Below are 17,237 nucleotides of genomic sequence, written 5' to 3' on the forward strand. Positions count from 1 at the left end.
GAAGCAATTGGCTAACCGCACAATTCTAAAGATTGGCCCTGAGCTTTGTTGATGGTGATTGCAAACGCCAATCGAATTGGGAATTGCAATCTCTTAAATTGAAATGGCATATCCGTTGAAATCATAGGAATGCGAGGAATGAGGACATCTTCACCTTTGAAAGATCCTGTCAAGATTGTTGCTTCTATGACGTTGCTCAATTTTTTTACTGCAAGCCGCGTGCCGTTGCAAAGCTTTGGCTGGTTGAGATTTCGCAACATAACTGGCACGCCGATTTTCAATTGCAGTATGTACGGTGGCATCCCTGGCAGATCGAGTGAATTCAAAAATTCTGTTGGATAATTAACCACTTCATCTGCTTCCTCAACAGTGTCGACGGACTTGTATGTGACTGCCTCTCTTTGAATGTTAGACTGAATAATATTGTTAAGTTCGTAGACGTCTTTGTTCTTGGCTGCAAGAATAGCTCGTTCAGTCAGCCAACCGTGATTCTTATAATTGGTTTGAATATTGGGAAATACTTTTTCAACCAATTCTTCTTTTGACGTCACTAAATTGCAGAAGTTATGAAGCAATGAAATTCGTCCTGAGGTCAGATCAACCGGCACCTTTCCGTTCCCAGTTTCCAGCAATTGATGTGAGAATATCTCAGCTCATCGATAGTTTTGCAGCTGGCCACGCATATTTGTAGTTAATTTTAACGTCTTTACGTGTCGCCACAAAGTAGAGTATTTCAGGCAAGCATTTATTTCGTACGCTGGTGTCGATCGAGGAGAACCAAGCAGATCTGAAGCTGCAGAACGCGATCGCCGTGCTCGCAACAGTGCATCCTCAAGTCTGGCTGCACGTCGCTCTGCTGCTTCCTCGGCACGTATTTCAGCCATTCTTTGTCTGTTTCACTTGTTCGCTGATGCCCATTCTTCCTCAGTCTGATTTGCAATTACTCATCGCACAGCTTCAGCTCCGCGAGTACGACGACCTAAGTTTGATCTTCTACGAGGCATTATTTGGATGAACTAAAGCAGATCGATTGCACTGAAAAAGTAGTAAGAAAGTTATAACAAAAACATATAAAATTGCATATTTGTATACAAATATATAGAATCCATAGTAGGTATATAAAAACATGCGCACATTCGAATGCAACATGTGACATCTATATAATAGCAGGTATATAAACACATGCCCGTATTCGAATGCAACATTGTGTGAAAATTTCAAAGCAATCTGTGAAGAACTTTCGGAGATTTAAGATTTTGAACAAATGAACATTTACATTTTTATTTATATAGATATACACACACACACATACACATACATATATATATATATATATATATATATATATATATATATATATATATATATATATATAGACACGCACACATATATACATAGTTCTTGAATAAGTGAACCAATTCTTTGGGGACTGAGAAACAATACTTGAACTGAAAGAACTACGCTGGCAATTGTTACTAAATGCTGAAATGGCCAAAGGACTCAATGAAAACTTGAATGTTAAATGTGCTTTGAAGTGATTCAGCTAGCAGCCTACCACACCTTTCTTTTTTCATGATTACTTACTGTAAACACAGTTCTATCAGTCCAAATACTGTTTATTGGGCTTTATGTTTATCACAGTCGTTTTATTGAGTACTAGTAACTTGGGGTTCACTGTGATTAGTCCTGTACTCAACAGCATTGTTTTCATTATCTTTGATTACTTTTTTAACGGCGTGCAAAGTATTTAAACACTGTATGTAAAGTTGTTCAATCTCGCCACTCATTCTTGACTGATGGGTTTGGAGCCGATCCATCAGCTCCGGTACGGCCACATGCAAAGTTAGAGGTCTTCCAGTAGCGCGAGGCCAATCCCCTATCCCATGATGCACTGTGAATGATCTCAGATCTAGTTTGCCGTGGCATCTGATCGGAGGTTCCAGTGCAAGCTCAGGCCAGTACAATTTAAAAACTTTTCTATTTAGCAGTTTGTTGAATATTTTTACTAAATTTTTGACTTAGGATAGTTAGAGAATAGTTCCTTGAAGTTTCCCCTCCCGTGTGCGTTAATATTACTCTAAAATATTGGCCTTGTGTGTTTTGGCCTAGTTATCTGTTGGTGTGTGTTTAACTTTTCTAGTGGCTATAAACAGCCTTTTTCTAGTTGTATAGAGCCTAGTATCTTTATTAATATCTGGTTTGCGTGTTAAAGTAGTTATGGCAGATAAGGTGAAACATCCCAAGTCGGGTTTTAAAAAATGTCCGGACTGCAGTCAGAAAGTGTCAGTTACCGATGGACAGGTTACCTGTGTGTATTGTTTAGGGGCTGTCCACTTACAAGAATCTTGTGCTATCTGCCATTCCTTTTCATCAAGAGTTTTGTCAGAGAGGAAAAGGAAGTTAATGGACAGGGGCTTACTTAAAACACCCTTTTCAACAGGCTTTGAGTGACCAGGATGTGGCCAGCAAACCTTCTAAGTCCTCCAAGTCCTCTGTTGAATCTAAGGACTCCAAGCACTCAAAAAAAAATCAAAAAAGTCTGATGACTCTGCGACATCGAGCTCCACAGACTTCGGAGGTGACTCTCTTCTTTTTGGAGCCGGCCCACAGCATTGTTGCCAGTATCCTTAGTGCCTCAGTCACCATTGCTCCAGTCAGCACCATCCATGCATTCATCTAGATCATCTGTCAGCCTTTGATAGGGATCGATTGGTGCAGAAGCTTTTACAGGCACCAGGCCTTGCTAAATTGTCGGCTCTGACCCAAGCGACTTTGGAGCCGAAGATCACTACTCCTGCTTTGGCTACTCTTCCTCCAAACCGTGTCAGCCCTTCAGAACCAGAAGAAGTGGACTTGTTGATCGTGGAGCCTTTGGAGCAGAGACCTGCTCCAGTGTCCTCGGCTCCATCCACTCCGACGTCCTCGGCGCTGACCGGGGGACTCTAGGAGCAGACAGACGCTCTCCAGTTGGATCAGGGGAGGATAGTCGGACCAACCTGTTGGTGCCGATTGTTCCTCTTGGGGCTTCGGCTCAGATGAGCTCGGCTCCTACCTCCGGGCCTGGAGCCCACTGCCTCAGTGCGGGAGGGTTTGTTGGTTCCCTCGGATCTGTCGATTCCTTCCCATCTGAGCCATGGTGCCTTCAAAGCCATGAGGAGAGCTTTGTCCCCCCCCAAGACAATCTATTTCAGGCCTTGCTTCCTCATCCCCTAAAGCGCCCGTGTCTGCTTCTGCTTCCATCATCCAGTCTACACATATAGACCCAGAGCCTCAGGTATCCCCACAGGGTGCCCCCTGCTCTTCCGAGACCTCCCCAGAGGCTCCCACTGAGGAGATCCCCAGGAAGAGATTGGGCAAGAGGAGACACTTGGACTCCCCACAGGAGTCTAACATTTGACACTGACTTAGCGGAGCCAGAAGGGTCCCCCTCTGAGGATACCTCCTTTGCTGAGATACTCAAGATCCTTAGGCAGAGGGGTGATTGGCAGCCCAAAAGGCCTACTGAGGATGAGTCAGTTCTCCTGAAGGCTTTTGGGTCTCAACCCTCCACCTCTTGGATGTCTCCACCCTTCGATGAGCTCATGCAATTGGTTTCTCGAAGGGCGTGGGAGTCACCGGAGTCCATGGAGCCTGTCCCTAGGAGGCCTAACAAGTTTATATTAGCCCCACCAGACAAAACATTCTTAACCAAATGAGTCTCAGCTGATGCCATGGTAGTGGCAGCCACCAAAAAGGAAATGTCTGAGACTTCCTCGTCTATCCATCCTCCTAATAGAGAGTCTAGGATCATGGATAGATATGGGAAACGTATGTTCAGTACAATGACTTTTGCTCTCCGTTCTCTGCACTACTTAACCCATTTTACTAGATTGCAAAGAGATCTCTTTCAGGAGTTGGGAGATATTCTTCAGGGTACAGTAGCGGCAGGTGCCTTTGACAAAGTTGCTGCCCAGTTTTCTACCCTAAATTCTATTGTCAAGTCGTCCATACATCTCATATCCTATGCAGCTGATGGAATGAGAAGGGCAGCAGGCATAGGAATAGCTCTTAGAATACATTCCTGGATGTGCTTGCGTTCCTTAGCGGAGCCCTTCAAGTCATCCTTCGTTAACACCCCCTTTGATGGCTCATCCCTTTTTGGGCCTAAAGTGAAGGAAAACTTGACCAGGTGTGAACAGGAGGGAAAAACTCTGACTGCCATTGGAGTCCATTTTTCCACCCCTACTCGACCTTATCCCAAAGGTCAAAGGGGAGAAAAAATCTGGTTCCGGAAAGCCCAAGGAGCCTTTCAGGACACACGTGGTGAACCCACCTCCAGGGGCAGAGGAGAGGGTAATAGTGAAAGCCACCATCGCGGCAGAGGGGGTCCGCTCCGCAACATCAGGGCGACAGATCACTTCTCTGGGCAACACTATCAGCGCTTCTGAAAGGAGGTCCGACTGTCCTGCTCTGGAGGCAGTCGGGCGTCGCTTATCTTTGTACCCAGATGCCTGGCAAGAAATAACAAAAAGGACAGCTGGGTACGAAGTATCATTTCCAGAGGGTACTTCATACCATTCGCCATACCCCCCCCCCGTCCATAAGGAGAATACCTGACACTCCACCCAGTTAAAGGGAACAAGCAACTATAGAGGTCCTAAAGTTGCTACAAAAAAAAAAGTGTCATCCAGCCAGTCCCAGCAGACGAGACAGGATCCGGAACTTACTCAAGATTCTTTTTGTTTCTAAAGAAAACAAGAGAATGGAGACCCATTCTGGACCTCAGCAGACTCAACCAATATGTAAAGAAAGAGAAGTTCAAGATGGTCACGCTTCAGTCTATACTTCCCTTCTTAGGGGAAAGACAATTGGATGTGCTCGATAGGCCTCAAGGATGCGTACGACCACATAAAGATGGCCAGGCCATCCAGAGATCACCTGCGTTTCCGGCTGGGAGACTATCATTTTCAGTTTTGAGCCCTGCCCTTTGGCCTCACTACAGCCCCCAAAGTATTCACCAAATGCATGCAAGTAGTCACGGCTCATCTGAGGAGTCTAGGATTCCAGGCGTTTCTGTACCTATACGATTGGCTCCTTACCACCGCCACCAGGCATAAACTTATTCAGGCAAGGGAGTGCACTCTGTCATTCTGCAATCATTCAGGGATTACAGTCATCTCAGAAAAGTCTGCCTTGTCGCCATCGCAGCATATCGTTTTTATTGGGGCAGAGCTAGATAAACCACCACTCTAAGGTTACCAATCGAAAGAGGCTTTCTTCTTCGTCAGCACACTGGTATCTAAAGACAGAGCACCAGCTTCAGAAGTCTGGAAAGTATTGGGTATGATGGCTGCAGCAATCCTAGACATACCATTAGCAAGAATGCATATATGGATCCTTCATTGGCTGTTGTTCACTCAATGGTCTTACCAGGAACTACCCAAGGACCACACGATATTGATTACGAGCTCTTGCAAGAAAGATCTCCAGTAGTGGTTGACGTCTCTTCACGTCACCATAGGATGCCCCTTTGTTCTACCACCTCCAGTAGCCATCGTGACCACGGACGCTTCCCTGATTTGCGGGGGGGGGGGGTGTTTTCAGGGAAAGACTGCCCAAGGCACATGGACCGATCAGGAGTCACACTTGTATATCAATGTTCTGGAGATGACAGCAGTACTTTTGGCATTGCAGTACTTCCAGGACACTCTTCCTCTAGGAACAATTGCGATTCAGACAGACAATATGTCAGTAGTCTGGCACTTGAACAACCAAGGGGGAACCAGATCTTACCCACTTTGTTGAGAAGCCCTCAGTTTGGCAGTGAGCTTGTTTCCTCCCAGCACTTTCTGTTGGCAATGCACATCCCGAGGATATCAAATGTGATAGCAGACAAACTCAGCAGGGCAATTTTGTTGCCACGAGTGGTCCCTCAAGAAAGATTGCAGACAGGATTTTCTGCAAATGGGGCCAGCCTTGCTGCGACCTTTTTGCCAGTTACATCAACAGAAAATGCAGAAACTACTTTGCCCTGACCCCCCCCTTGGGAGAAGCCCCGAGGGACGCACTCGTACATGATTGGCCCCCGGGTCTCCTCTATGCATTTCCACCAATACCATTGATGCCCAAGGTTCTACAGAAAGCAAAATCCCTGGGAAAGACCATCATCCTTATAGCCCCTCACTGACCTTGGCAGATTTGGTTCCCATTCCTTCAACATCATCTCTTGGAGAATCCCAGGATTCTGGACCCAGTTCCAAACCTTATGACACATCCGGAGAACCTTCATCCCTCTCTGCAGTCATTGAAGCTGACAGCTTGGCTGCTCCAGTTCCCCTCACAGCCAGGCTTCATAACTTTTCCAGTGAGACAAAACAGATCCTTTTGTCTTCTCATAAGCCGTCCACTAGAAGATTACATCTTAGTAAGTAGAAGAGATTTTCCATATGGGCCTCTAAGCATAATATTGATCCTTGTAATAAAAAAGGACCAAGGAGCCCTGGCAGCTGGGTAATTCAACGGCAAACTCACTAGCAACGTAGATCCACGCTGTAGAAATGAGATGATACGAATACCACAGCAATAATGGATGATTTATTGTAAAAAGACACACAAGCACAACACGAATTAACCAGGGTTTCGTCCGATAAGACGAACTTCTTCAGAATACAGATTGTAGTTACTACCTTACTTTAAATACACAAGTCACACCCTAATTAATTAATTAAAAATTCAAAATTCAATTGAACTGTTAAATAAATTATACTACAATTATATTAAAGTGAAATGTCACTTCAAATGTGTATATATGAAATGAAAATACATTAAAAGAATAACATATATAAATGTATGTGTATAATGTTAATATAATAATATTACCCATATCCATTCTTATATTATATTAAAAACCTTAATATATACCATAATATATGGGCATTTTAAATAAAAACAAAAACATATTAACCCATTAACCAGTTTTAAATATCGTGTGTCGTGGATAAAAATCATGACAATTAATTAATCCAAATATTATATAATCTAATAAAGAAATAATAATAGTACTATACAAATACCAATAGTATAAATTAATATATCATAATTCATTGATATCAGTGCAATGTATTTCAGTGAATAATAAATATTAACAAATTGTTCCATAAATGAAATGTACATATATATATGTGTGTAAATTTTATGAGATGTAAAGTTAACTCTAGCTACTTATTTCTTTAATTCACACATATCTTTGTACATACATAATTGTTAACTAACATTTTGATACTATGTCATATTTTACCCTTGATGTAATTGTTTCTTAAAATAGGTTTTATACTACAATATTCATTCAACCCAGGCCAGTTGTATGCATTCAACAATATCTGCCACTTTAATTCATTTACATCCAAATCATATTTTGTGTTTTTCCCCGTGCATCATATTCTATTTGTTGAATAACACAAAGTTTAAAAATATGATTTATATTGGATTGTGTGTGTCTGGCAAGGGCATTCGTGGTTTTCATATGTTGAATATCTAGCAGGTGTTCTTTTATCCTGTTCCTGAATCGTCTGCTAGTTTTACCTATATAGAATGCCTTACAATTTTGGCAAAGTGCAATATATATGACACTGGAAGTATAACAATTAAAGTGCCCTTCAATGTTAATATTATGGAAGTTAACCACAAGTCTATTATTTGTACTTTTGATATGAGTACAGACTGTGCATTTGAAATTCCCTACTGGCCTGTTAGTTTTGTCTCTATGTGATTCCATCTTATTCTCAAAATATTCTTTAAGGGACAGATCTTTTTTATACACAAACCTAAGTTGTCCTTGAAACATATGTGCCATAGTGTTGTCATTAGTCAATATCCCCCAGTTTCTTTTAATTATATTCTTAATGATTTCAAAAGAATCATCGTACACAGAAATGTACACGGGCAACTGGTTAGTATCTACAATATTTATATTTGTTTTATCACTGCTGTAACCATGACATAATATGGCCTGATATAATCCTGTAAGTCTCTTATTTTTGACTTCCTGTATACCTTTTTCACAAAGGAATTTTGGATAACCCCTATTAAGGAACATAGATGCCATAAATTCCAATTCCTTAATGAATTCCCCCTCATCACTGATCATCCTGGCCACCCTGACCATCTGGCCCTTAACAACTGCCTTTTTCTGATGGTCAGGGTGCCAGATGTCATGATGAAGGTAGGAATTTGAAAACGTCGATTTTCTATAAATGTTAGATTTCAAACAACCACTGTTCTTGTTATAGGTTAATTCGACGTCTAAATAAGTGATATTATCATGGCCAATGTTATGTGTAAATTTCAAAAATCGGACATTACTGTTAATATACTCAAGAAAGTTATGTAATGCCCATTCATCATTGTCCCAGACGATAAAAATATCGTCCAGGTACCTGGAATACATTTTGATGCGTTTCTGAAATGTACTTTTAAATACATAATTATATTCCCAATAGGTCATTATTAGGTTTGCATACATGGGGGCGCAGGCTGCCCCCATGGCCACACCATCAATCTGTTGATAATAATTTCCTTCAAAGAATAAAAAATTATTATGTAACACAATATCCATAAGGTTAATCAACGTATTGATTCTAGTTTGATCATATATTTTAGATTCAAAAAGTTGTTCCTCTAACCAGATCAAACCTATGTCGTGTGGGATGGATGTGAAAAGATTACACACATCCACAGTGACAAAAATATATCCATCTTGCATCTTAAATTCATTCATCCTCCTCAAGAAATCCCAAGAATCCTTGATAATATATGGAAATTTGGTCATACCCATTTTAAAATAATGGTCTAAGTATTGACTAATGAAGCAGGTCTTGCTTCTCTTCCCATCTACTATTGGTCTAAATTGTAGATTATTCAGACCTTTGTGTATCTTGGGTATGCCAAATATTCCACTAATAACTGGGTAATCATTTTTCATATAATCATATTCATCCTCCAAAATTTCACCTTGCATTAACATATCCTCCAATAAAATATCAATTCTTTGGTGAGCAATGTTAATTTCATTCAGACTTGCTTCAGAATACGAGTCACCTAGTAGCATTGTGGTCATATAGGAAATATAGTCCCCCTTATCCATTACTACCACCCCACTGCCTTTATCTGGCCTCATTATCCTAGTGTCCGTGAGACATAGTATATAGTCAAGGGTGGCTTGTTGTTCTTTGGTCATATTGGTATGTATGGGTTTCCTATATTGTTGATGAAATTTCCTAATATCCATTTCAGTCAATTTTTCAAATAAAGCTACTTTATCATTCATGGGAGGATTGAAAACACTAGGTTTAGTCAGTTTGTTATTGCCATGGATATACCTATTGTCATTATTAGTATCCTTAAAAAAGGTCTTCAAATTTAATTTTCTACAAAATAATTTTAAATCAATAAGTGAATTTACTAATTTACCTTTACGACATGGTACAAAATTAAAACCTCTTGAGAAAAGATTAGCATGTTGACTATTCATTTCATTTTTGGAATAATTGAATATTTTATAATCTCCATGACTATTAGTTACTATAGTTGGATTGCTTAAGAATTCACTATTTGTTTGTTCAAAATTAATGGTTGAAAAACATTGATTCACTTCATCAAAATAGTTGTCCGGGTCCAAATCAATATAAAAATTTGTAGGAATAAAAATGTCATTATATATCAAAGATGTATTTGATTTATTTGTAGATTCAACAACAGTGACATTATTTATATTCCTCAATTCTAAGTTTTCATTAATATCACTCATAGTATTGGTATTAGTGTCTTCTTGATCAAAATAGTCGTGTGTGGTAAGATTTAATAAGATTTGGTCTCCCTCATAACCATTTTCAGATTCTATATGTGTTTCAACATCATTTATATTTTCAAATATTTCATCATTGTTGTTACCATCATCCAAATTGGAAGAACAATTAATAAACTTCTCGTCGATGACATCATTCCTGTTCATTTTGTTGTCACATACAATAAGACTATCACTAACAATACTGTCACTGGAACTTGCATTACACATTTTAATATTAAACTCACTTTTTTGTACTACTCCTGTTTCCATGTAAATGTCAAATGAATTTTCATCATAAAAACACAAGCCATGGGTTATATATTCATTCATACCATCAGATGCATTAATGATTCCAGAGTTCATTTCACAATTTATAGAATCATTGTTGACAGAATTATCGGCGTATATTTCATTATGTATGTTGAATATTGGTACTACCACAAGGGGCAAATGGTTATCACATAACTCGTCATTCTTAATACACAAACCCTGAATGATGTGTTGACTTGATACATTCGATAAATGAAAGTCTTTATAATTTGTTTGTATATCCAAGGAAACATTGACGTTATATATACTATTGTTAAAAAGTGCACCAACTACCTGCGGGTCTTCCAGACAGTTTTCGCGTTTTTTGCGTGTAAAAAATCTTTCTTTGGCCGTGCCCCCATATTCCTGTGTTCTCCTACATTGGTTTGTCCTCGGTTGAGAAGCCTCTCTGAGCGCCTTACACCCTCATCTGTATAACCACCATCAAGTTCGCAAGGATCACTGTTTTCATAACCTTCATTATCGGAAGTGATGTCACTAACTTCCTGCCCGAATCGTTCACGCCCACACTGCTGCTGTTACCATGGCCACGATCAACACGTTTAGATTTGGGATAAATTTCACCAATTTCATACCTTTTGGTATCTCTGAGGATTTTAGCATGTTTTTTATTGAATAAAATGTCACAGCTAGAGTCAACATTTCGAATAATATTTATGTAATTCGTATAGTTATATTCAAATAGAAGGTCCTGACTGATACTTTGATTTAAAATGTCAAGTTTAAGCAAACCCTCTATTCTAATATTATTGTACTTTACCATGATTTCCATCATTTTTATTCCTGTGTTGTTTGAAAGTTCGTGCAATTCATCAAGCATATGTTCGTTATCTTCACAGCCATTGGGATATCTCCAAAGGCGCAACCCTTTGGGGACCATATTTAATTCTATATTTTTATTCAAATAGCTGTTTTCTAGTTGAACCCTTTTGTATTTAAACAGCTTCATTTCGAACATTTTCAACATTTGATGCATAGAGTTGTTGTTTTGCATCGGTGTATGCGATTTTGGTTTATTCACCATATTAAAAGAATAATTGTTTTCTCGCCATGTTCTATTGTTTTGGACATTAGAAATATGAACAGTTTCTCCAGAGTTACGCTTACCTTGCGTATTGGTATTCAGGGATTTTGGTGTGACCTGTGTTAAGGGTAACCCAAGACTGTCACCCACTGACTCTGAAATGTCACTATTGTCCTTTTCCAACAGTTTATGAATGAGAGCCGAATGCTCTCTCAGTTGCTCGCGAATCTGCTGAAGTAAAACACCGGTGTCCACTGGAACAACCTCGCCTTCCATAAACCGCAAATTTCCAAAGAGTAATATAAACTTGTAATAAAAAAGGACCAAGGAGCCTTGGCAGCCGGGTAATTCAACGGCAAACTCACTAGCAATGTAGATCCACGCTGTAGAAATGAGATGATACGAATACCACAGCAATAATGGATGATTTATTGTAAAAAGACACACAAGCACAACACGAATTAACCAGGGTTTCGTCCGATAAGACGAACTTCTTCAGAATACAGATTGTAGTTACTACCTTACTTTAAATACACAAGTCACACCCTAATTAATTAATTAAAAATTCAAAATTCAATTGAACTGTTAAATAAATTATACTACAATTATATTAAAGTGAAATGTCACTTCAAATGTGTATATATGAAATGAAAATACATTAAAAGAATAACATATATAAATGTATGTGTATAATGTTAATATAATAATATTACCCATATCCATTCTTATATTATATTAAAAACCTTAATATATACCATAATATATGGGCATTTTAAATAAAAACAAAAACATGATATTAACCCATTAACCATATTTGATCCTTACCAAGCCTCCTTGACATCCATACTAGAGGTCTTGACTATGATTTTTCAAAGGAGCGGCAGCAGCAACAGTTCGGGTCCAGTTGGCTGCTATATCTAATTTTCATCTTGGGATTGACGGGTTAAATATCATGTCCCACAAGTTATCCAAGGCCTTTTCTCAAGGGGACATCTCATATGAGACCACCTGTGAAAAATCCTTTTTCTCCAAGGAATCTAAATTTTATGCTGTCGCGTATAATCCTCCCCTCATCTGAACCAGCATCATCTTGTGACCGCAAATATTTGTCGTGGAAAACCATTTTTCTAGTAGCTATTACTTCTGCCCACAGAGCGTCAGAGCTTCAGGCTTTATCCATCAGCCCTCCTTATTTGATTTTTCATGCTGACAGAGTATCACTTAGGACAAATCCTTCCTTTTTGCCCAAAGTTTGTTCAGAAACCAGTATCAACCAAGTTATTGAGTTACCAGTTTTCTTCCCTAATCATTCCAACAAGTTGGAGTATATGCTGCACAAACTTGATGTTCACAGACCGCTCAGATTTTATTTGGATAGAACAAAAGATATCAGGAAATCAGACCAGCTCTTTGTTTCATTCTCTGAATCCAGGAAAGGTAGACCACTGGCTAAAACAACTTTGTCTAAATGGTTATCTGATTGTATCACCTTTGTCTATTCAGCTGCTAATATGTCCCTGCAACACAAGATTAAAGCTCACTCTACCAGAGAAGTTTTTAAAACATCCTCTGCGTTTTCAGCCAAACTGCCCCTTGTTAACATTTGTGCAGCAGCCACTTGGTCAAAACCTCATACCTTTATCACTCATTACAAAGTTGATAAGGCCCCAGGGGATAGGGCTTCCTTTGGGTTCATGGTCCTGAAAAATGTACTCCCGTGAGCCACCTGAGATTGATGGTGCTAGGGACGTTAACCATCAGTAAAGAATGAATGGCGAGATTGAACAACTTCACCTAGGTTCACAGATTAGTACTAAGCTAACTGCCCTTTTGAGCCATTTTAAGCTTAGCCAATTATCCCTTGTGAGACTCAAAGCCTGCACCTTGTGTTTGTAAGGCAAATACCTTAATCATTAGGCCACCCTCCCAACCCATTAAGAAGTTATGTACTCACCATAACGTTCCATGTGAGTTGTTCATCTCGCCTTCATTCTTACGTCCCTCCCTCCTTCCCCCTCCTAGCTGATAGCTGACCTAGATGTTAGTCTCATCCTGGCTGCTCAATTTCTTCTTCCTTTCCATAGGGGGATAGCTAATTTATATGGTTATATTACACACACCAAACAAGATCTGAGGTAATTCACAGTGCATAATGGGAAAGGGGTTTGGCCCTGAGCTACTGGAACACCTCGGGCTTTGCATGTGGCCATACCGGAGCTGACCGAACGGCTCTGAACCCAGTCAAGAATGAAGGCAAGATGAACAACTCACATGGAATGTTATGGTGAGTAGTAGTCTTCTTTTGGCTTTTCCCGGTTAGGGGTCGCCACAGAGGAACTCCGGTCCGCTAATGATTGGTAGTTGACTTTTACGTGCAGAGTTACCAGCTCTGACGCACAACCTTCAACGAAGGTACGCCCATTCACGAATGTCTCCACGCAGAAGACGCTCTAGCCGAGAATCGAACCGGACAGCGTCTTACTGTGAGGCAACAACGCTTCCGCAGCACCACCACCGCGAGTATGGAATGTTATGGTGAGTACATAACTTATTTTCTTCTTTGATGATTATTATAAGGTCTGAAGACGTTCAATGTAACAAACAAACAAAAGCGCTTAGCAACAGTTTCGGCTTGGTGTGGTTTCTTTACATTATTTTGTTTCGAGTTGCAGAAGTTTTTGATTTATTCATATATATATATATATATATATATATATATATATATATATATATATATATATATATATATAGGATATGCCATCAAAATTAAAATCTTAAAACAGAAAAGTTCCCTTCCTCCACAAGTCTAGTACAACAATACAAAAGGAGTCCCACCCTCAGGTGCTCACATGCCAATCGCATTCAGTGTACTTGCACAATGGTTCAATTACATGTTCACGTCTTCACTATTTGTTGCGGGGATGAACACTGGCTCTAATGTACTAAGTACTTACAAGAAAATAATGCTACTCATCAGTCTTTGTTCTAAAATGATCACTCTTTCCACAAACGGGAGGAACCTCTGATTAAGGATAATAGGGGGGGAGGGGGCAGGGCAAAATCTAATTTTTTATTTTAACTGTATAAAATTAGGTTTAGCTTGATTATGTGTGTTTAGGTTTTATACATCTTAGAGCAACATTCATGAAACTGTAGTCAAAAAAGGAATTTAGCAGTGTCTGGTCTTTATCATTAGAAGTGGACCTCAAACTATTACATTACCAAAAATGCAGCTGCTGTGGGGTGGAGATGGTTTTAACAGAGTTGTAGTAAGTGGAAGGCAAAGACACCAAATAAAAAATAATGTACTCAAGTGAATTTATACTGCAAAGGTAATTTCAGAGGTAAATTATGATTTTTTTTCTCTAACTTGAAAATGAAGGCAGAATAACATTCTTACCCTAACTTCTACCACACAAGAGTTCTGCTAAACTTGCTCCTACAATACTTTCTAGACATTATAATAAGCCCTGCAGTCGAGTACATTAGTTATCACTGATTCATGGTAAACAATCATCCTGTGGGACTACTTCAACTGACTTTAGATTACTTACACATTATTAAATTTGGTGAGCCAAGTCTTTTTAAACACTACTTTAAGTAACTGCTAACAGCAACAATAATTCAAATAAAAATTACACTGTCTGCAAGTGTAAACAAGACATAGCATTTCATCTGGTTAATTCTTGAAGGTCATAACAAGCAATAAAAATCAACTGGCTTAAGTACATACCTTTGGTGGTTTTCTTCGTGGAAGAAAGTCAGTTCAGCCATAGTCAAAAACGGGATCAACACCAAACCCAAACAGGAACAATAAAGTAAAAGGAAACAAATAAGACAGATTTAAAATAAGCTTTACTAATTTAACTCAATTATAACAGTACTTAAAAGCAAACTTTACTTTGACTTACCACTGACAACTCCTAGGTTCAGTCAGATTATGACCTCAGTGCTTCCACACCGGTAATAACTAAAGCATTTGTTTCCATTTCTTATGGCAGTTATAAACTCAGTCACCTGGAAAATGTTTCTACCTTAGCAATGAAATTACTTGCATATATGGCAAAGTTTGCTGTTTAAAGAGCATATGCACTGTTTTTCAACAAGACTGCATTATTTATGCAATGTAACATTTTGTTGAAAAACTTTTTTTTAGAATTACTTTAGAAAAATGGTTAGAATTACTGTAGAAAATACTACCTTTTAAAACTATTCCTAGATATTGCTAACAAGTGAGCTTTAACAGAATAATATGCTAGGCCAACATGGACCAGTTCGCACAAGTAAGAAAGGACCAAAGGGACCACCACTGAGAAGGGATCCTGGTGATGCTTGACACAACAGAAAATCTCATCCATTTTGCCATGTAGGAGTTTCTGGCCTTCTGCAGAACCCAAAGCTTGTCCTCAGAAAAGTGGTGTCTAAAAGGGATCAAAACCCCATCACCAAGGTGTCAACTGAGGAGTAGACAACTGAAGGTAAATGAGAGATCCCTTGTCTTTTATGAGGACATTCATCCAGTGAGAACTTCTGATGAATGCCCCTGGCCAGGATTTAAATGAAGGGGAATCAGTGCTGTCTGGGCCAAAACTGAGTCACCAGCAAGATCTGGGGGAATCTTTTGTGATCTTGTGCAGGATTCTAGGAAGAGGAGGGTAAGCATTCAGGAACATGTTGTCCACCTTCCAAGTACGAGAACTTGGAACACTGAAACAGAATCAAGGAAGTTGTTTGTTCCGAAGACAGGCAAAACGATCCACTTGAGGAATACCCACCAATGTACTATATCAAAAATCACCTCTCTGTCAAGCACCCATTTATGAGATTGTGTCCTGGACCTGCTCATAGTCTGTCACAAGGTTGTGTTCTGCTGAGATGTAGACCACCTAAAGGGTTATCTGATGGCTGATAGGAAAAGTTCCAGGTATGAAGGGCTATTCTGCAAAGATATGACTTTGAAGAGGTCTAGGACTGGGTCTCAGACTCATTGTCTGGGAACTAGAAACATCCTAGAGTAAAACCCTGTTCCTCATTGGGATACTAGAAAGGGGTGAATGCTTCCCTGATCCAACAGATCCTGCAGGACCACAGAAAAGTATGCAGGTAGAGGAAGACCTGAGAAAGGAGGAAGGGATTTCCACACCACAAAATAACTGATGGATAATGGAAAGTACCCAGAAGTCTCAAGTAATCTGTTGCCAGACAAGGAAAGTCCGAGAGAAAGGGGAACCTGAATGATGAAAGTGGGAGAAAATTATGACAGATGAAGACAGATTTGTTCTGACAAGGTTTTTTTTTTTTTTTTTTTTTTTTTTTTTTTTTTTTTTTTTTGAGCCTTAGAAGTTTGGGTGGGTTTATCAGAAAACATGTGCATAGGAACCTTTTTCACTGTAGAAAGCTGACAAGGCTGCCTACCAACAAAAGCAGACTTATGATAGTTTCTCTGAAATATGAGGATAGGAGAAACAAAAATTTAAGATCCTGCACATCTTTGCCTTGTAGAGTCAAACAGGTCAGCTGTGTCAGTACCACAAGACAGATGTTGGTTGCCCAAAACATCTAGGAGCTTGGACTTGACATCATCAGGTAATGCCTGGAAATAAAGTCAAGAGGACCACCTCATAAATGAGCATGAAGCAGCAGAAAAGTACAGTTGTGTACACTTACCATAAATGTAGATGTTTGAGTGTATTCACTGTTGCAGTCATCTCATTTGGGTTATCTGCTTGTCAGCCTGATTAACAAAGTCTTGGGTCCTGCATCAGTTGCTGTCCCTTCTTCCAAGAAGTCAGGTCATCAGGGGTATAAAACATGCAGCCGACGCCATTACATCAGTTTTTCTTGCCCCAGATGTCAGGTGCCCCCCTAATGGGAAGCAATTAAATCTATAAAATATACAAGGTTATACCGCCAACAAAAAAGCAAATACACCAAAAAGCTTTTGAGCACAGTAAAGTAGAGTAGAGGTATAGCCCAAAGAAGAAAGGGGGCTGGAGGAAGGGTAACCAGGACTGCAAAAGTGAATACACTCGAACATCTACATTTATGGTAAGTGCACAC

At 39.5% G+C, this 17,237-nt stretch overlaps 1 protein-coding gene across 1 annotated transcript in view; it reads right to left on the reverse strand.

Moving 5' to 3' along the window:
* The window catches only part of LOC122796959 (kinesin-like protein KIF13A), a 1,146,649-nt gene that overhangs the window by 878,537 nt on the left and 250,875 nt on the right, over positions 1-17,237 (reverse strand). The window contains exon 3 of the mRNA XM_044065733.1: positions 14,911-14,923. Coding sequence (XP_043921668.1) covers positions 14,911-14,923 — 13 coding nt within the window. The remainder of the gene's footprint in view (positions 1-14,910; positions 14,924-17,237) is intronic.

The sequence above is a fragment of the Protopterus annectens genome, chromosome 3.part0, assembly GCF_019279795.1.
Source record: "Protopterus annectens isolate FY-2018-M chromosome 3.part0, PAN1.0, whole genome shotgun sequence".
NCBI classification, from domain to species: Eukaryota; Metazoa; Chordata; order Ceratodontiformes; family Protopteridae; genus Protopterus; species Protopterus annectens.